This window comes from Pseudochaenichthys georgianus, chromosome 1, assembly GCF_902827115.2.
Source record: "Pseudochaenichthys georgianus chromosome 1, fPseGeo1.2, whole genome shotgun sequence".
Lineage (NCBI taxonomy): Eukaryota > Metazoa > Chordata > Actinopteri > Perciformes > Channichthyidae > Pseudochaenichthys > Pseudochaenichthys georgianus.
This window is the reverse complement of record NC_047503.1, coordinates 14,970,407-14,990,837: the sequence shown is the minus strand read 5'-3', so window position 1 is coordinate 14,990,837 and position 20,431 is coordinate 14,970,407. Positions and strand designations below refer to the sequence as shown.

General features: G+C 41.3%; 2 protein-coding genes across 2 annotated transcripts; one reads left to right on the top strand and one right to left on the bottom strand.

Moving 5' to 3' along the window:
• Window positions 1–95: 95 nt before the first annotated feature.
• ddx17 (DEAD-box helicase 17) lies at window positions 96–8,109 on the top strand. The gene is made up of 13 exons (XM_034092804.2): window positions 96–355; window positions 1,284–1,443; window positions 1,679–1,775; window positions 2,063–2,196; window positions 2,377–2,442; window positions 2,568–2,709; window positions 3,020–3,180; window positions 3,292–3,464; window positions 3,600–3,710; window positions 3,839–3,900; window positions 4,082–4,141; window positions 6,081–6,311; window positions 6,922–8,109. The coding sequence occupies exons 1-13, from the start codon at window positions 309–311 to the stop codon at window positions 7,395–7,397; spliced, it is 1,920 nt and encodes a 639-aa protein (XP_033948695.1). The 5' UTR covers window positions 96–308; the 3' UTR covers window positions 7,398–8,109.
• A 1,176-nt stretch (window positions 8,110–9,285) lies between these two features.
• On the bottom strand, window positions 9,286–20,381 carry gga1 (golgi-associated, gamma adaptin ear containing, ARF binding protein 1). The gene is made up of 17 exons (XM_034092689.2): window positions 20,317–20,381; window positions 19,499–19,583; window positions 19,140–19,215; window positions 18,931–19,029; window positions 18,670–18,793; window positions 17,603–17,703; window positions 17,313–17,393; window positions 16,628–16,765; window positions 16,441–16,522; window positions 15,997–16,107; window positions 15,756–15,899; window positions 13,474–13,517; window positions 13,086–13,270; window positions 12,286–12,533; window positions 12,020–12,189; window positions 11,809–11,919; window positions 9,286–11,280 (listed from the first exon to the last, which is right to left on the bottom strand). Exons 1-17 carry the CDS (start codon window positions 20,360–20,362, stop codon window positions 11,170–11,172), a joined length of 1,956 nt encoding a protein of 651 aa, XP_033948580.1. The 5' UTR covers window positions 20,363–20,381; the 3' UTR covers window positions 9,286–11,169.
• Window positions 20,382–20,431: the final 50 nt, after the last annotated feature.

Here is a 20,431-nt window from a genome sequence, read left to right as displayed (position 1 = left end):
GAAAAAATGTGTACGTAGTGTCCGTTAAATTACACACAGCTACGTATAATTACTAGTGGAAGTTACGTCGCTAAAGAGGGCAAGGAGCGAAGCGACTGTTTTGTTCTGTGACGCACACAATAATTGTTTACTCCGTATGTAAGCGAAATTATCGTCTTAGAATCTTCTTAGACCGTTTTGCAATTTTAAATTGCACGTATTTTCATTTTTTATCAGGAAATAACCGAAACAAAGCGTCGTAATTCGCTAAAGCTCAGTTTGCTTGCACATATTGCCCGAAAGCTACTGTAGTTGACTTTTTCGCCAACATGAGAGGGAGTTCCTCCTACGGAGACAGAGACCATGGACGAGACAGGTAGGTGTTATGAATATTTAAACAACACGCACTTCATTTACACACGATGTCTAAACTCCACTTTAAGAATTACCCAACAATCATGGCTGCTGTATTTTTCGTTAAATGCATCACGAACGCAGTAAAAGCTCAAACAACCACAAGGCCTCTCTGGAGTTTGTAGTTTACTCTGTAAACATTTCACTTGGTAAAGGTCATTTTATCGTCTAAACTGGAGCACAAACTTGAACTGGTCTCCAAATATAGTGTGTTTTGTACATGAGTGAAGAAAAATAACCAATAAATGTACAGACGCATAAATCATAGTTCTATCAATTATGGCTATGTATAATAAAGCACATTTGGACAAAAACTGTATATCATAATGTCAATCCTCACATAAGTAGGTAAAGGCATATGCATGCACTAAGAAAAATAACAAGTACAGAAACAATTTGGTCGTGTACAGACTGGTGGAACTTGAAAAACATTCCACATACAAAACATTTTCATGCGCCCCCTTGTGGAGTTTTTCTTTTAAATGAAGGCAAAGTTATACACATAATTAACAAGACAATATGTTGACATATTACCTCACAACAAAGAAGAGATATTACTATACTATATGACATACTATGACAGGTGGAAAGTAATAAAGTCAAACTCTTCACTAGAGCTACATTTTCCCAATGTCGTGCAGTGTTGTTCTACTTTGTAGTAGTCTGTACGATAAGATGGACCTTTATGTATCCCTGTGGGGAAATGCAGTGCCATGACACTGTAGCATTTCCCCCCCAAAAGTTATTGTCTTTGCAATGTATTTTTTAAGAGTTAGTCTGGGAATAGGGATTCAGCCTCAAACCTCAAATACAGATAAAACTGTTCATCGTTATTAACATTATGCAAGTAAACCCCATCGCCCTTTATCTCTTGACCGTTATCTTCTCAGGCCACGGTTTGGGGCCATGAGCGGTCGCGGTGGACCTCCACCAATGAAATTTGGAAATCCAGGAGAGCGTCTCCGCAAGAAGAAGTGGAACATGGATGATCTGCCAAAATTTGAGAAAAACTTCTATACTGAACACCCTGAGGTCCAACACCTCAGTCAGGTACATCTTTATATTTGTCTCTGTCCCAGTCCCTCACAAACAATAAGCGAGTGAGTCAATAAACTTGCATGTATATAGACAACCTTTACACCATGCCAGATGTAAAATATCCTCTAAATTATAGTTGTTCAATAAACGAGAACCATTTCAGCAGGTTTTCTTAAAGATGTTTACTATGTATACACATGTCCAAATGTATGTTAATTATTTGTTCCCCTCTCTTTATAATATCCAGTTTGAAATGGAAGAGTTTCGCAGGAACAAGGAGATTACCGTCAGAGGCTCTGGATGCCCAAAGGCGATACCCGCTTTTCACCAGGCGCAGTTTCCTCGTCAGTAAACTAAAATATATATTACATACGTATAATATATAAATACATAATAATGTTATACAAACGAAAAATGTCTAATCTCAGGGAAACATGACCTCATAAAATAGATCACTCACTTTAACCAACATCTAAGAGTTTAAATAATAAGTTAATGAACAGTGATAGTAAAGGACAAGTGGTATGTTTAAAAAGGGGTTGTCCTTTGGATGGAAAGACTGAAATGAAGAAACCAAATGAAGTCCATCGTGTAACTCTCTTGTACGTTGTCCTCCTCTTTCTCTTGGCAGAGTATGTGATGGATGTGCTGATGCAGCAGCACTTCAAAGAGCCCACAGCGATCCAGGCTCAGGGCTTCCCTGTGGCCCTCAGTGGCAGGGATATGGTGGGCATCGCTCAGACTGGCTCCGGAAAGACTCTGGCTGTAAGGCTGCCCGGCATCATCCTGCATGATGATGACACTCAAATAGAAATTCATTTATATACTTAGAAAACTTTTGAATTAAAATGCCTAAACTATTGAAGAAGCACAGCAGCACAGCTGAATTGGTTTGACCGTTTCAACACGAGAATAGGTATTTATTGGATTTTGTATTCCTTGCAGTATCTTCTTCCTGCTATTGTCCACATCAACCACCAGCCGTACCTGGAGAGAGGAGATGGCCCAATTGTGAGTGCACATTTATTCCATATTCCATATAGTGTGTTAGATAGTGTTTTGTCTAAATCATACTGTGTGTCGTGTGTACAAAATAAGAAAACCCATCCTCATTCGTCTTCTTCTTCTCTTCACAGTGTCTTGTCCTTGCTCCAACCAGAGAGCTGGCTCAGCAGGTTCAGCAGGTCGCACTTGAATACGGCAAGTCGTCCCGTATCAAAAGCACCTGTGTCTATGGTGGAGCACCCAAAGGACCACAGATTCGAGACCTCGAGAGGGGTAGGTTTGGTTGTAGATGATGGCCACATGCAATAAATTATACAAACTCATTTGAAATTCATTAATCTTTTAATAAAAATACATTTTCAAAATAAACTGGGTACTTTCCCAGCTTTTGTGTGGGGAACAGTCGAAGGTGAAAATCTCACCCTTTATGCCAACATGTTAATACAATTCAAAAACATTTAAATGTATGGAAACATGATATATTCTGACGATAGAACACTCAACATTCGACTGTATATAGGTTGGTGTGTGAATCTAATAATGTGTGTGTATCTTTTTTTTTTTACTTCGGATTTGTTGATAGGTGTTGAGATCATTATCGCCACACCAGGTCGCCTCATTGACTTCTTGGAGAGCGGGAAAACTAACCTGACGCGCTGCACCTACCTCGTGCTGGATGAAGCAGACCGCATGCTGGACATGGGCTTCGAGCCACAGATTCGCAAGATAGTTGAACAAATCAGGGTAGGCTCGGTTAAGATCCTTCATGGTGTCTGATTTTAAAAGGTCCCCACTGACCTATTATATATAGAATATTCTTCAGTTAAATCATGCCTTTCTCTCCCTGCCTCCTAGCCTAACAGACAGACTCTGATGTGGAGTGCAACCTGGCCGAAGGACGTCCGGCAGCTTGCCGAGGACTTCCTGAGGGAATATGTCCAAATAAATATTGGCGCACTGGAGCTCAGTGCCAACCACAACATCCTGCAGATTGTCGATGTCTGCATGGAGACTGAAAAGGACCAGAAGTAAGGATAGCCAATCAGCAAATATCTGACTGTAGAATGATGTTCTGTCTTTATCAACTCTCATTATCTTATTAAATGATCTTATCCTTTCACAAGTACCACTGACGTGCTATTATTGTCTCTTCCTGGCTACAGACTTCTTCAGCTGATGGAGGAGATAATGGCTGAAAAAGAAAACAAAACCATCATCTTTGTGGAGACAAAGAAGCGCTGTGATGAACTCACCAGGAGGATGAGGCGGGATGGGTGAGAAAATATTGTCTGCCATGACCTAAAACGATGTTGACAATAATTGAAGTGTCCATTTTGTGAATATCTGATAGGCGGATGCTATTCAGGGTCTCACTAATCATGTTTCTTTTCTTTTTGTATAGGTGGCCAGCAATGTGTATCCATGGAGACAAGAGCCAGCCAGAAAGAGACTGGGTACTTGCAGGTAAGAATAATACAGGGCTGCCACTTTCCTCCCCATTTCCTCGTCTAAACGGTTGTTCATCTGTCAGAGGGGCCAAGGACATTACACAATAGTAACTCCATCACTCCAGCAGAAGAGTACGATTGGAGATGATGATAATTCCCATGTCTAATTCCTGCAAATATTGTATTTATTTCTACAGAATTTCGCAGCGGTAAAGCTCCTGTACTGCTTGCTACCGACGTGGCGTCTCGTGGTCTGGGTATGTCTGCTCACACTATCACATTATCGCTCACATGATCATATTTTGATGTGAAGATTACATTGTTCTGTAAATAACTTTTAGTGTATTATTAACTTATGGAGTAACACAAGTAAAAAGACCTCTACTTTTTGACCAATAGGTAAGTATACTACAGAGGAAACCAGCTAAAGCCTGGTAATGAACTCAATGTAATTCTAGCACAACATTAAATAAAGAATTGTCTTTTTATCAGGGGGATATTATGATAGTTTGTTCATGTCTTTATAATAAATATCACACTAGGTTTTCCCCACAGTATACAGGTTGTAAAGTATGCACTATAATGTGTGAAAATAACAAGGTTTGTGATCCATTTGGCACATCAAATTTAAGAATCTCCCGGCCTTTCTATTTGAAACTGACAGTTGAATGAACTGTGCATTATAGCACGGAGGCTGCAGGCCTGCTGGGTTTATAGTCTGTTTCTTGTTACTGCAGTTAAAAATCTTCCTTCACCCGGGGCTCATTGGCACGCTGCCTGAAAGCAGATTCTCCCGTCTGCACACCTTTTATTATGTCTCCTTCATAGTATCAGTACAAAGTCATTTCAAGATACTGCTCTTATAACCCGTTTCTCCTCATCTGAAACTGTGTAGCTGTTTCATTGCTGTAATGCAGCTAAGTAATACCTACTGTTGTGTTCTGCGGATGCATTTGAGTAGGACAGATTAATAACCGGTCACAGTAAAGCTTTAATCTGATTTGTTAGCAGGATAAATGTGAGAAGGGGGGATAAGTGAGGTGTCTTTGACTTGCCAAAACAATAAATCCCTATGACATGTCCTTGTTCTTTTTCCCCCTCTTCTCCTCTCAGGGTTTGGCAGCACACCGCAGCTGTAAGTGTCTGCGCTGCTGCCCCCCTCACGTCCGCCCTTAAGTCACGATTAAGTAAAAGCTTGGCTAGCTTTAGACGGATTAAAGCCCTGTTAATCTTCTTCAGTTACTATGGTTCCCCCTTAAATCCAACGAGCCTTCCTTGGGAGCAGCCTGAGGTTCCTGTTTGTCTGCTCATCGGTCCGTCCCAGAAAAAAAAAAAGAGCAGACAGGGGAGAGGGAGTTAAACGGGCTCGTCTGGATCCAGTCCTGGCCGGGGTCTGAGGAGGGTCCTGCAATGCAGCGAGAGAGCAACAGAACCAGCCGTTGAGTTAAAGGGTTCTGCTCCTGTCTGACGTTGCTGGTGTGTGCAGAAGGTGAGGGAGGAGTCCTGTCTCCCTCCCCCTCAGCCCCTCACTAGAAACCAGGACTGATCAGGGGGGACCGACTACCTTTGTAAAAAAACAACAACAAGACGGGGGTAAGTACCTCACCGGCCCTTTCTCTTATCTCCTCCATGAGCTCACCATAACATCCAGGTACCTTCCTCGTGCTCAGATTTCAATCAAAAGAAAGGCACATCGTCACTCAGTAGCTCAGGGTTGGTGATGTATCTTCCCTCTGTCATGATGGAGGGCAAAAGGTCCATTTATAAGTCATAAATCAGCAGTGCTGTCCGAGCCCCACCTCTTCTGTAATAAGAAACAGACGGAACATTTTGATCAGATTGGTGTGAAGGTTATGAAGCCGAAACATGGTTCTGAACAGTGTAAAAAACCTGCAGTCAAGCTCAGTTTGATCAACTGTATTAGTTTGAACTCAGTTATAATGGTGGTTAACTGAAAATAATCTACGTATGGATGCATGGAGTTTTTGAGCAGTGTCTGACTGAGCAGGTAAGTAACTCTATTTATTTAGATCTTTATTAAAGTGACATGTTATGTCTTTAATTGAATGCATACATATACAGTTAATGTATATGATGTAGTTAAATTGAAATCATCAGCTCTTTAAGTGGAATTTAAATTGTTTCTCCAGTAGCATTTTTATAATATATTTTAAATTTCCCTCATTGCTGATAAAGATGTGGAAGATATCAAGTTCGTCATCAACTATGACTACCCCAACTCCTCGGAGGATTACGTCCACCGTATTGGACGTACGGCCCGCAGCACCAACACGGGTACAGCTTACACCTTCTTCACCCAGGGGAACTGTCGACAGGCCCGGGACCTGGTCCGGGTTCTGACTGAGGCCCGGCAGGCCGTCAACCCCAAACTGCTCCAGCTGGTGGATTCAGGGCGTGGTGGAAACGGTAAGCACAATGACTCCCAAAATGATCAACCCGACCCCGTGTTACCTTGCATTTTTAAAGAAAAACGTCATTCTCTCCACATGGCTCCATGATGAGCAAAGAATCAAATTGGTTCATGTTGATTGATGTAAATCTGGCATCAACAGTTAAACTATATCATAAGTGTCATTAATCAATATATTGGTTCACTACTTTCAAAACACATGCATTTTGCCAAAACCTTATCATGTACAACACTGGGACTCGCCAAGAAGCACGACTTTGCAAGCGTAAAACAGTTTCGTGTTTTTTTTCAAATAGTGAGGTTTGTGGTAAGGGTGAGCATATCACTGGATGAATGAGACTCTGATTCAACTGCACCGAGTTTGTTTCAAACAAATGCTGCGATACAGTCCAGGTGAATCTTCAAGACTTTCTTTCAGTTTTGTCAATTCTTTGTTACCATGGAAACACGTGAACAAGCTTTCTTCAAGAATTGAAGGTGATACCCGGATGGTAACCAAAATATAAATCGTCATTATCGTGGTGAACTACTTCTTTAATGTATCTCAGTCCATCATATTGTTGAATGGAAGAGATAAAATAATACTGACATTTATCTTCATTACAGGCGGCAGAATGCGTTACCGTGGCAACAGCTCCTACAACTCCAACAGCACGTACCAGGGGGGTTTCGATCGCCGGACATATGGCGGTGGTGGCAGCAAAGATGGCGCCAATGGCTTCAGCAGTGGCGGTCGCACCAACCATGATGCAAACCACTCCTCTTCCTCCTACAGGGACAGAAGCCAGGGGCAAAGGAGTAGCTACAACTCTGGTGGCTCCGATCAGTTCCAGAGCTACAGCGGCAGCGGGGGCTACAGCTCCCGCAGCGGAGGCCCGCCCCCTGGAGGTCAGAGCAGCCAGCTGCAGGGTCAGTTTGCCCAGCCTCCTTCTGCTCCTCCATCAGCGGGGGGGCCAATTCCTCTGATGGCTCGGCCCTTCGCTCCTCTACAGCCACCGCTCAAGGGCATCATGGGGCAGCCTCCTTACCCTTTTGCTGCTCCACCCGCTCCTCCTTCAGGCCCTCCTCCTCCCCGGAAGTAGAGTTACGAGGAAGAGGTGCAGAGTTCATTGCGGCCACTCAGTGTGTTATTTCATTTTTTTGTCTTCTACCTAAGGTGGGGGTTTGAATAGGCAGTATACGTAAGGATTTAAGGGCTAACATGTTTGTTTGTTTGTTCCATATGTTGAACCCACCTTAAACTAGAACCTTTATCCTTCAAGTTATTAGACATGATTTCTAATTTCCCAGTTTCATTCAGTTGCTCTCGACCATGTGACCTGGAGGAGCAATGTTGTTCTTTTCCATGGCAGAAGTTGATGGCTGCTGTAAAGTCTCTGGGTAGAACAAACATCTAGCACACATTACGTGGTGCATGGTTGAACGTGCTGATGTATAGGAATTTCTTTCATCCTGTATAAACCGTCCCATTCCAGCGTCAGGTGTTCTAGCTTCATCACGTTCTACATGCTAGACTTGTTTTGTTCTTCTATCGTTTCATTGAGTTTGTGTTTGTGTTATTCTGAACACTGAAGCCGTTTATCTTCTTTTGATACCATGAAACCACTATTTGACTTATTCCTATCCTCTATCAATTTCAAACGTATGCTTCCGTTTACTTGTAATTTTGAACTCTTATTTCTTAAATAAGCATCATAGCTAAGGCTGAATTATTTTCAAGACTGTTGACTTGGTTTCTTGCTTGTTTTTTTAATTAATTCTGTTCTTAATTTCTTAATAAATAACAGAATCAAAGCGGTTTCTCCTTTGCAAATTATTGTTCATACCATTTATGTCGGGTAAAGTCCATACAAATGACTTTATTGGCCTTTAATACATATATTTGTAGTACATTCTCAATGTGTACCCAGCAATATGTACATGGTTGTTGCTTTTACTGATAATATACATCATGGCATGAAGCTTTTATTTACATTAGGAGCACAAATGGAAATGTCCCTTCCTCACAGATAGTTTTCATGTTCTGGGTCTTAAGCTACACGTTTGACTTCCCTACGTTACTTTGTTTTGCTTGCTCAAGTAAATATGGGTCCACCAGTCTGATTTATTCAAGGATGGCAGCTCTTCCATGCATCTAGTCATTGTTGCAGTGTACTGCAATCGGAAGCATATACTGTAGGTACTTTTAGTAAAAGATTGATGTGACCAAGGATGGGTGTTATGTGAACCTTTGAAGATGGGGCCCTGCAAAAACACATGACCTTTTAGCGTACCCCTAAATACACCTCTATACAAATACAAAATGATGGCTGCAAATGCATTTGTCATCCAATTTCTCCTGGTCATAGTATTGGTGCGGTAGTTGTTTCTGTAACTAAGGTTGCATCAGCGCAGACAGATCATAGATGCCGTGCTGATTTACTACTTTAAGGTCCAACACTCCGATTAAAGTCCAAATAGCCATATTCTCATTATTGCTTCTCCAGTCAAAGAAAGGCCCAGCGCACGTCCTAAAGAAAAGGATACCATGGAGAAGATAAAGGCAGCAATACATGTGTCATTTTTAAAGGGCCCCATGATGTTCAGGTTCATATCAGTATGTAGTGTCTCTACTGTCTCCATGCTTTAATGTTCAAAAAGATTGTTTTTGTTCTCATACTACCTGTGCTGCAGCACCTCTTTTCACCCTCTGTCTGAGACCAGAGCCCAGTCTGCTCTGATTGGTTAGCTGGCTCTGTTGTGATTGGTCAACCGCTCAGAGATGTCCTGCCCTTTAGCCTATCAAATGCAATGTGTTGGAGGGCTAGCCAAAAGAAGTGAGTGTTACATAGTGATGTCTTTTTGTTACAGAACAAAAAAAAAGGAGTCCAAATGACGTGTTTCTGGAGAGGGGGGGGTTAGCCTTTGTAGGCCATTGACATGTGCACACATACCTATATAACACACTGCAGGAAAGGGAATACCCAGAAAGCATAATATGGCCCTTTTAATCGAAGGCAATGAGTCAACAAGATACGTTTGTATCTGACGACGAAGACAAACCTGTGACAGGCCGCTCAATGCAGTTTACATATATCGTGCACATGTACATTATTTACAATCTGCTTGAAAAGTATATACTGAGGCGACATTTGTCTCATTATTGCTTTCTTACTTCCTGTCTGGTGTTACTGTATCTGTAAATAAATATAGGCAAATCTCTATACAAATTAAATAAGTCACAGAATAAGGAAGCAGCCTATAAAACAGATCGATGTCACTGTGATGAGGATGTAAGTTGATCTACCATCAGGGTTATAACTATCATTATTACTTCATGGGTAGTTGTTCAATTGATCATATTTATAAACTGAATCTCTTACTGTATCCTTATTTTTGTAACACATGTGTTATTTTAGAAACGTTTTCTCTCAGTTGGACCCAGTCTGCCTCCATTACCAATTTATTGTAGCCTTTTATGATCCTAAAAGTGCTCCAATCAACTCAATAACCGTGGATGATTAGGATGATTCAGTAACATGTTTCACAAAGTATTTTCTGATAAGAACATTTGAAAAGAGAAACTGAGTCATTTGTTTACATATATGTACAAAGCAAAATAAAAATCATAACTCAGGCACATGTGGTAGAATCAAACCGGATGTCAACGGTGATGTCCCTCTTCGGGTGGAGCCACAGTAACACGGCAGGAAAAAACAATGTATGGCAATATGGAATGGTTTCATGTGCAAAATTAAAACAAGTGCATGAACGATTGTTTTGTGTAAAATAACTCTCAAAATCCCGAGTGAAAATATCAAAACAAGTTTCCCAATCTTTTTAAAAAGTGCAGAAATTAAAAATACAATATAATTTAAACGGGGTCAGATTTAGCTCCCTTCATTTTTCAAAGACAGATGTAATTAATGACGTTTGAATTCCATAACACCTGCACCTTTCCTGCTCTGACACAAATATAACAACAAAGGCAATCATTTAAAAGTACCAATAAATCATTTATGCTCCCAGGACACATCTGTGTTCATACTTTTCCAGATCAACTCTGAACAGTAACAAAAATCATCGCCATGTATTCAAAGTGATGTTTAAATTGAGTTTCTTCATTTCCCTACGCCACTTGATTTCTGATATATATATATATATATCCCATATTGCTGCTGCAGCTGCTTCTTGAACACTGAAGTAGTGCTGAAACCATTTTATAGGACATTTATTTAAATATATCCTACTGATCATAGTTTGAATACATTGGGTGTTCTGGCTCTTGGTCTTACCGTAAACATCACTTTAAGCATGTAACTGAAAAGCGGTTTTAACAAACGGAAAGAAAATAATGATAGCAACCCAGAACACTCAAACGCTCTGATTGTGGGACACGTTAGCTCAAAATGGAAAAAGGTAGGAATGTGCCTTACTTCAGAGTTGATTGGGTTTTGTAAAAAAACTGAAATAATGCAAAACACCAGCTGTTACATGTATTTCACATGACATGCGACATCTGAGGAGTGCTTGTTATGTGGACAACTGCACACATTCATTTTTAAATAGGCTCCACTTGTTTCCCCATTGAATCTTTCCTCTGACAGTTTGCGTTGGAATGATTGAAGAAAAAGCATGTACGAAACACAGGAAGGCGGAGATGATGGAATAAAGACAGGAAGGCTGCGAAGGAAGGCACAAAGTAGAAGCTGGAGCCACGACGGTTTCATTTCAGTTTGTATCACCAAACCAGAGTTTGAAACCGTTCAGTGAGGGAGAGGCCGTCCCGCCTCAAAGCCAGCGATGAGGGACAACTTCAACCGAAATCTAAAAGGAAGCAGCAGCAGCAGCAGCAGATCATGACAGGAGGTCGGCCTAAAGGCTCCCCCAGGTGTGGGGGGGCGGGAACTGGTCCACGTCTCCGGATTCATCGTGAGATGTGTCCCCTAGGTTGAACGTCAGCTTGTAACGCAGACGTACTTTTTCCTGAGAGGAGAAGAAGAAAATAAAATCTGATTAATGTTGCAAATCTCACTGCTTGAAGGTGCAATATCGTCTTACAAATGCATTGCTTTTGACCTTGAAGTATGCATGTCGTTATTCAAAAACACATGAGCAAAGATGAATGTAAGGAGGATATGGTTTATGTCGCACTCTTGTTCCTACAGCATGTACATGACTACGAGTTAATAACCTTCAGTGAATATATATAGAGCTGTTTTTTCTTGCAAAAACAAAAGTGTATCAATGCAAAGACTATTATTGTGTCCAATGACGTGACGTATTTTCTACAATACAAAGCTAGGGAGTTAGCATTAGGAACAGGAACTCGTGAAAGATATGGTTTCGAAATGTATCAAAGAATTTGAGTTTGACTTTTAAATGATGTGGTCTTTAAAAAAATCTTGGTACTTAGAAACTAGAATAGACGCCAATGATATCAGACTATCGCCCTGAATGAGGCCGACACTAACGGATGAAAATGATTTCTAAATGGGTCGGATGGCAGAGTACCTTGTGAGGATTGGCCAACAGCAGGATCTGTGTGATGACAGCTGGAGGCAGGATGGGGTTATAGGCAGGGAGCTCTGTGCTGGAGGGGGGCTGCAGCTTCACCTTCATCACCTAGACACAACCAAAGCAAGATGTTATTCAAGTCAAAATAAACGTTTTCCACCTGACTTTTACATCATGGTCTATTACAGGCCGGGAAGGGAGGGCCTACCTTTGGTACGGCGGCCTGAAAGCGGATGTTGGTGACGGGGATGGGGGCGGAGGACAGCATGGAGATGATCACCACCAGCACCTCGGGCCGGGATGGAGGACAGTCATGAGCAAAGGTGAATAAAACCCGGAGACTGTGTTTGTCGAATACAGTCACTGGTAATAAGCTGCCTGGAATATTATAATAGGGAGAAAAAACAACAGCAGATTGTGATGCGGAGGGAAATCAAAGAGAGAAAGTGTCTCTGATGGCCGTTGAATGCTTACTAGGCTTGATTGCTTCCAGGGGCACGGTAACGTCAGCTAGAGAGATGTTGTCGTAGGGGTCAGCAGAAACTGCCAGACTGAGATTGGGGAGGAGGAGAGAGTCCGGAGGCTCTGATTGGACGGCCAGGCTGAAAGTGGGCACAGGAGCAGGAGCGGGATTGGAGGAGATGGAGGTTGCTTTAGGTTTGGCGTTGGACTTGGTCTGCATGTCTCGTAAAGTGACTCTGGATTGAGGTTGGAGTTTATCCCTGCATGTAGAAAACACACATATGTCCCTTCAACAAGTCATTTACTACTGCTCTGTATTAAACAGTTTAGGGCTATGAAGAGTGACATGACAACATTCAGTGACACTTTGATTAAACTGCAGGCTGGACAAGAACGCTTGAGAAATTGTAAATAGTTCCAAAAGAAAAATCATATTTTTGCCAATATATTGGTACAATTTATGGGAAACTTCAACATTTAGAAAAGAAAATTCAAATCAAATATATGTTTGAAGTCACTGTACTAGGAACATTTGTTTCATTTTCAAAACTCTGACAGTCCTTGAATTAATATTATCGGAAAAATACTTCAGATGGAAAAGTAACAAAATATAAGCTTGAAATATTGATATTTAAATTAAAAAACAGTTTTGAAAATATCTCAAATATCACCAGACTCAAACAGTTTACTCTAACCAGACTAAAATAAAGTATTACATTTTGAGCATACACACCACCTCATTTTGTCTCCCGTGTTATATTTCAGGCCAAATTGAGGAGATTGTGATGGGAGCAAAAACCTGTTTAACGAACCATTTGACTTGCTGGCTCTCTGGAGGAAGGGCCTGCTGTAACAAGGTCTTCCCCAACAGGTCCAGCCCTTCTATGGGTTTGGGTGGAGCAGCGGGGCCCCCTGCTGGTGGAGCCGCTGTTTGGACCACAGCGGGCTGCAACACGGCAGGGCCCAATGCAGCAGAGGACTCTGTGCCATCAGAGGACTGAGGGGACAAACAGAGGGTGAAGGGATGTCTGTCAAAAACTATATAAGAAGTCCGAGATGATGTTAAAACTGTTTGATAATGAAAGCGGTATTAAAGCCTTTATGTGGAGTATTTGTTAGCGACCAAGACATATTTTCATTATTCGATTTGACATATCGGCTTTCAATTTGAGCAGAACAGTTTTGTCTTAACTTACGTACCCGAAAAGTGTTCTGAGAGTCAAAGTTCTCCGTTACATTCAATCCTAAAAGATCAGAGACAAACACAGGTTATTTCAAATGCAGTCAAACGTATGGTAACATATTACAATTGTAACGATTCAATTCACTGCTAAACAGTGGCGGTTCTAGAACATTTTACATGGGGTGGCAAAGGGGGGGCAAGAAGTCATGCCAGGGTGGGCATGGGAGGGCGGACCGTACGTGGTATTTCATACTATATAACCTATTTATTGTTAAATCATGCCCTAACACAAGTGTTCTTAATGCACAAGAGAAACAAGGTGTTCAGACAAACAAACTCAAATATAGTATAAAACAGCAGAAAGTACTCATGATACCCTAGAATTCTGTTTACTGTAAGTACAGTAAAAGCACTTAGTTATAATTAAGTACACAAATGACATCACCCATCTCTTAAGAGAGCTAAAGGTGACCTGTGCAGCAACACATTTCAATACATATTTGTCAATACTAAGAGCCGCTAGATTGTGCTGCTGTAATGGAACATGTAAGGAGAATAAGAACATACCATGTGGTCCAGCTGGAGCTTCATCTGCCTCCTGATCCCTGCCTCTGGCCCTCTTTCTGATACTTCATCTTTATTCCTCACATACATTTCTTCTTCACCACCAATGTCTTCATCTCCTCCTCTTCCTCCTGCTCTGACCCTCCTGGTCTCTTCAGTGAACTCTCTTTTCCTTTTCCTCTTTCTGTTCGTCCTGATCACTTCTCAGATAGGCCTATGTCTTTTTGTTGTTGTTGAATCACTCCAGATACTCTGTCCTGCAAGAGTCTACTTGTGAAAAGCACTGGTACAAATGCTTGTATAACTTTACACGTTAGGGCCATGTAGCTAATAATTAGCATAGTCTATAATAAATATAAAATCAGAAAGTATTTATCAAACGCACACAGGCAGCTGTGTTTAGATCCAGTTTGACGGTAAAGGATGTATCCTGGTTTAATTTATCTGGCCTCATGGCTGTGATGTGTAGTGTACGTGGATTTAATAGTACCGCATAGTTTAGCAAAGTGATCGATCTCCCAGCTAGCGCTGTCTGCGTAGTATTTTGTAACGTAACGTCCCAAACAGCGATCGTCTGTTAAACGCTATCGATTCAAACACCAGCGTTTTATTAATATTTTGTTCCAAGCTCTCGTCCTTATTAAAAACAAAACCAGTTGAAGGGGAAATGCTCCCAGGGGAAGCTGATCCATAGGTGCTGGGACAGCTCGGTCTCTCTGCAGCTCTGTGAGCCGCGGTCTGTGTGAACGCCGCTCCGCAGTTTGATGCAGGGCCGTAGCTACGTTTTTAACGGGCCTAAGATGATATTTAAAATGATTCACTTTTAATTAATGAACTGCTTGTTTCGTTGCTTGAGAAGCTTGTGGACATAGTGTGGGTTTGTTTCTACAAGTACATATTTGGGATATCCATCGTAGCCAGGGTTTACGATCAGTTTTTGGGTGATTTGTACTGAGGAACAAGTATCACATCACCGACGGGTGAAAAATAGTGTTTTGGTAACACGGGGTGTTCAGGTAACACTTAAAGACTTTGTTATGGAACGCAAAGCAGAGTAGGGGGCTAGTACACCCTCCTGAGGGTCCGATTGTGGATGTCATGCGAGCAAAACATGGTGAAAACAATCAGTCTAAATTAACAATCGGGACGGAAATGTTCGGATTTCCAAAGGGAGGTTCTGTGAATAAATAAAAAATCAAGAACCGAAATAATTGAACTATTCATATCTTAGACTGCACTGTAACTTTTAATGTTTATTTTATTAGCTTTTCTTTTTAATGACTGATTTTAAATGCCATTTTCTTAATGTCTTTCATTTTTTGTTTTTCTTTTAATGTTTCTTTCATTATCTTTTACTGTTTTTAAATGCCTTTGTCTGAATGTCTTTCATTTTTGTAAAGCACCTTGAATTGCCTGGTGCTGAAAGGCGCTATATAAATAAACTTGCCTTGCCTTAAAGTTTTAGGGACACAAAAGTTAGGGGGGCAGCTTCCCCCCCTTTCCCCCGTAGATCCGCCCCTGCTGCTAAATCACTTCTTATGTCAGATTTTGTGATGTGTAAGGCTAAATCTAAAAAGGCTGTGAATGTGTGATGTGGTTTAGCCAGATGTTGGGCTACATCTGGCTAAACCACAATGTGCTTACACTGCTGGCTCAAACTCTTTGGCTTGTTAAAAAAGTAAAACTTAGTAATCTACCTTAGCGCTTACAAGCCAGATGAGTTTTATGTGCTTACCTAGTGACATGAGCTCATCATCCAGGAGGCTGATGCCCATGTTCTGAATGAGGGTCTGCAGGCTGAGGGGCTCTGGGTCGGATGTTGCTGTGTTTGCGGATGCGTTAAGTCCCATCAGGTCTACGAGAGCTGAGCTACTGCCGCCTGAATTCCAGATGAAAAAAGCCATTTATGATCTTAATGTCTACAGAAATGCCAGGTAGAAACGGAAGGACTTTAAACCACATACCCATGTACAAACCTGTCTGTGGGGACGTGGTGAGACCGTCCTTGGACACGTCCTCTCCCTTCACCAGCTGTCTGTACAGGTTGATGACCTGCGTCAGGCTGTCATTGGCCTGTAATATTTCAGCTGAAAGCAAAAACAAATGTAAAGTGGCTTTTTTTTTTATTAAACCTTTAATAAATCATAGTCATACATCTGTAAGAATTGAAATTAAAGTCTGATTTTCAAATGTTTGAATTGCAAAATCTAAGCTTCAAAAAATTGATCTAAATTTAGTATTTTTTTTATTCTTGCCAAAATGAATCTGTTTGAACTAACCACATCCAGTAACACTTGTATTTCCTGTGCCCTTCAGCATACATACAACTCCTACATGTTACAATATTGGCAGAAATATTGAATGATGATCAACAGTGTCTGAAATAAAGGCTTATTTTCAACAGAGCTCAGAAACCGTACCTAGTGCTTCGTCACTGTCCTCTGTATCACTTGCTAACCGGAAAAGTGTCGGCCTCATCTTTTCACAGCGCTGGTAAAGATCCTGAAAATACACATGTGTTAAAAACAGTGAAACAGCAGCTGTGGTGCAGGCACGATTGTGAGGCCGTTTCTGCAGACAGTTTCAAATGTGCTGAGCTGCACTAACCTTAATGAGCTCTTGGTTGCTATGGGAGCAGCTCTCCCTGCTGTAGCCCTCCAGCATCTGGCTCAGCAGGCTTACACTCTCCTTCACCTCCTGGATGGCGTTCAGTCGCTTTGATACCTTCTCCACACGCTTTTGGTCCTGGAAACAGAACACAAGGATCCCAAAGGGGCGTGATTATGACAAAGGATGGGAGGCTGGGAGTTTGTGTGTGTGCCCAGGCTGAGTTCCGCGGTGTCTCGCTGACCCCACACCAGTGAGCCAGCTCACAGTGTCCCATTCCTCGCAGCAGCGAGCCTCGCAACGTCCCGCCGAGTGTGTGTGTGAGGAAGTCCGTAATGGGAAAACTCCAACGAGGCGTTCTGGGGCAGCACAGACAGGTCTTTTCTGTGTTAGAGTTTTACTCGCTACAGGGTGTACTTTGAGGGTTTGTGACTCTGCAGCCCGTTTACATGCAGAACAATCTACATAACACACAAGGGGACGGGTAATAACCAGAAAAGCATGACATGGGACCTTTAAGTATTAAGCATTACGACACATTTTTTTGAAAAGACCTTAGGACCACTATTTGCATGTATTAATGATCAGGCTACATAACTGGGTGGGTCTTTTGTTAAACTGGTGGAAAAACCAAGACGCACATGCATGTGGGCCCACGTACAGCACACCATGAGCGATGACTCACCTCCTGGACCATTTCCTTAATGAGCTTGTTTGCCGCTCTTAGATCTTCTGGTTGTGTGCTGTTCAACAAGAGAGTCAGCGTCTACACAAACAGGAAAGAGGAGGGAGAGGAAAGAAAGAGGAAGAGGACTTTGTAAACCCTGGATGATTCCACACGGTGTTCACTTTAAAAAGTGATTCAATGGGTACAGCATTTTTCTAATATATATATATATATATATATATATATATATATAATAAGACCTTTCTTTTTAAACCCTATCCAAAGTGCCTCCTCATCACTACTCATACCTTGGATTTCTCTTCATCCTCAAAGATGATGTTTTTGGCTCTGGGTGCTGGGGGTGGGAGGGGCTTGTCCTCAGGAAGTGCAGGATCTACCTTCACAATGCCTGGAAGAGAAACACGGACCCTCTTAACCTCACATGTAAACAGCTCAGAGGGGTCTGCGTCACCTGGAACTCAACTGCTGTCCATGATGTAAGCCTTTAAGCGATAATGATGCCATAACATTGTTCTCCACACCTCTTGAAGATCAGGCTACAAATTACATTGAGAATTGTTTTCACATTTCTTTTTTAAGTCCCAAAATGGTTGAGCATCTTCATACCTCTCCAACTGCTTATCTGAGCATGTTCGAAACCATTCCATAAGGTCGTCTAGTGTTAAAAAAGTATTATTGAGGCTGTTCTTATGCAGAAAATGTTTAGAAAAAGCTCCCCAAAATCTGTCGATAGCTAAAGGATTGTCCAAAAATTGCACTTTTTTGAAATATCATTGTTAATATATGATGTTATTTTATGTTTTTCATGATTGCTTTGTGTTTTTTTTATATCCTATTTTCTTAATAGCCAAGCTAATGATTTGATTCTCTTGTAAAACACTTTGAGCTGCATGTGTTGTGAAAGGGGCTGTATGAATATCGTTTATTTATACGATTATTTTTATAAATAAGCAATTAACAAGAAAGTCAGTTGCTTTCTGTCAAAATGCAAATATATGGTGCATTCACACCCTACATAAGTATGAATTACACTGTAGTAACTTAGGAGAATTATTCAAAACACTCAATGCAACTTAGCATGACTAAGGCAGTAGTCCCATGCATGTGGGTCACCGCCACAAAAAGGAGAACTGATACCTCCTTGTACAAACTACTATTTGTAGGAAAATATTGGTAACCAAAAAAAAACACATTATCAGTTCAAATGGAAACTAATAAAAGCATTGATAAAGCCTTGAGGTGGGAACCTATTAAAAAACACACTAAATGTACCGTGAAGAGAATGAGAAACCTGAAGATAAAGAACCGTGTCCTTTATCTTGATGGCTTCTCATTGTCTTCTTGTTGCACTCACCCTGTTTTTTCAGCATCTGATAGGCGTCTGCTATCTTAGTCTCATGAGGCATCTTCACTGTCCAGCTGAACATTATTTCTATCACCTTATTCTTCACTGGCTCTGGGGCCCGGGTTCCCAAATACTGCAGAGAAGCAGGGAATAATGCAAGGTTAGAGTCAAATGTGTTTTTTCCTTTATTCTTCCATTACAGTATCCTAATGATCTTAGATGTACAGTTGCAGACATAAGCATAGCAGTATAAATAACAGGGATCATTACCTTGGGTGACACCACTTTGATGAGCTCATTGAGAAAGCGAAACTTTCCCACTTCAATGTGAAATCGCTTCCCACAGCTCTTCATGCACGTCTCCAGAACCTGGGAACATTTTAGAGTTTGTTTGTTTTAAATTTAAATGGACAAGCCTTCAAAAGAAGAGGCTTCTAATGTTACTTTACTGTTCAAGACCTTTATACTTCATATCTTACCAGAAGTGCTTGCATAGCCTCCCATTCCTGAGGAGACTGGACTTTGTGGGCCAGGAGTCTGGTTGCAAGCTGGGGTCTGATACAAAACAAAATGTACACTTATACGTGTACAAAATACTGCAAGGCAACACATTGAATGTTCCACAAAAAAATCACTCTGTACAAATATGCATAGATGAATTATGTATGAATTATCATGTGATTTATAAGACGTTTTTCTACAGAGCTGCAAAACTGGAATAAACTCAGTTATTATAATTTCAAACAACAGCTGGAATATTGCTTGATTCTGTATTTTGCTTATTACTGGTGTTATATCCTCATCATCAACATCCTCATCATCATCATCATCATCTCACCCTTCTGGATCATTGTTGAGCTGATCACAAAATCCCTTGATAATGTCCCAGTCAGTGTCCTTATTCAAAGGGTTGGTGGCCTTGTCTATGTGAAAGGAACACATTAGGCTCTGCATCAGCTGTATATACAAACTTTAAAACTGCTGCATGTGGTTGCGTTTTCTTGAACAACAAAAAATATGACAAAACACCAGTTTCCTGACTTTCCATGTGTGATTGCTCTACATAGATGTGTGAAGTCTGTCAAACCTGGCCGTATTAACCTTTTGCGTAGTGGTTATTCACTTTATTAAGAAGCAAAGTTTGATCTTATCAGAAGCCTGTGATAACCATAGGCTGATGTTGGTTGTGTGCAAACTATCAATTCTCTGGTTGTAACAGGAGTTTTGTGATTGCATAAAATGGTTAACTGGGGAACTGAATAAGTATGGTTCCTGGTTATATGGTTCGTTCAAGTGGCTTGTTTGATCTTTGGTTGGCTGCCTGCTACCTAGCTGGTTGAGTTAGCTAGCATTAAGCTTGCCATGTTTGAGCAGCCTCCCCAAATTCAAGCTGTCAGCAGGTAACACAATCTGAGTCCAAAACGCTCATTACAGAAACGGTGAATCATTATCTGGCGGAGTTTGTTCCTTTTCGAGAACTGCACTTTTTGATTTAATGACATTCGCTCTCTTGGCTTTATATCTTCCCTCGGGAAAATGCTATGGCTGACCGCCGCACATTTAAAATGAGATTATGTCTCTGTGCATTTTAACAGCGTATCGGCTATCACTGTCCTTTCAAAAGTGAAACTGATATGGTAGAGTATATTGACTTACTGATGCGAGACTGCAGGGTAGCCTCATCCGGAGGCGCCGCCGCCATCTTTCGGGAATTCTAAACAAGTGGCAACTCTCGCGTGATTTTGTAACATATCGCGAGGCTAGCCTTCGT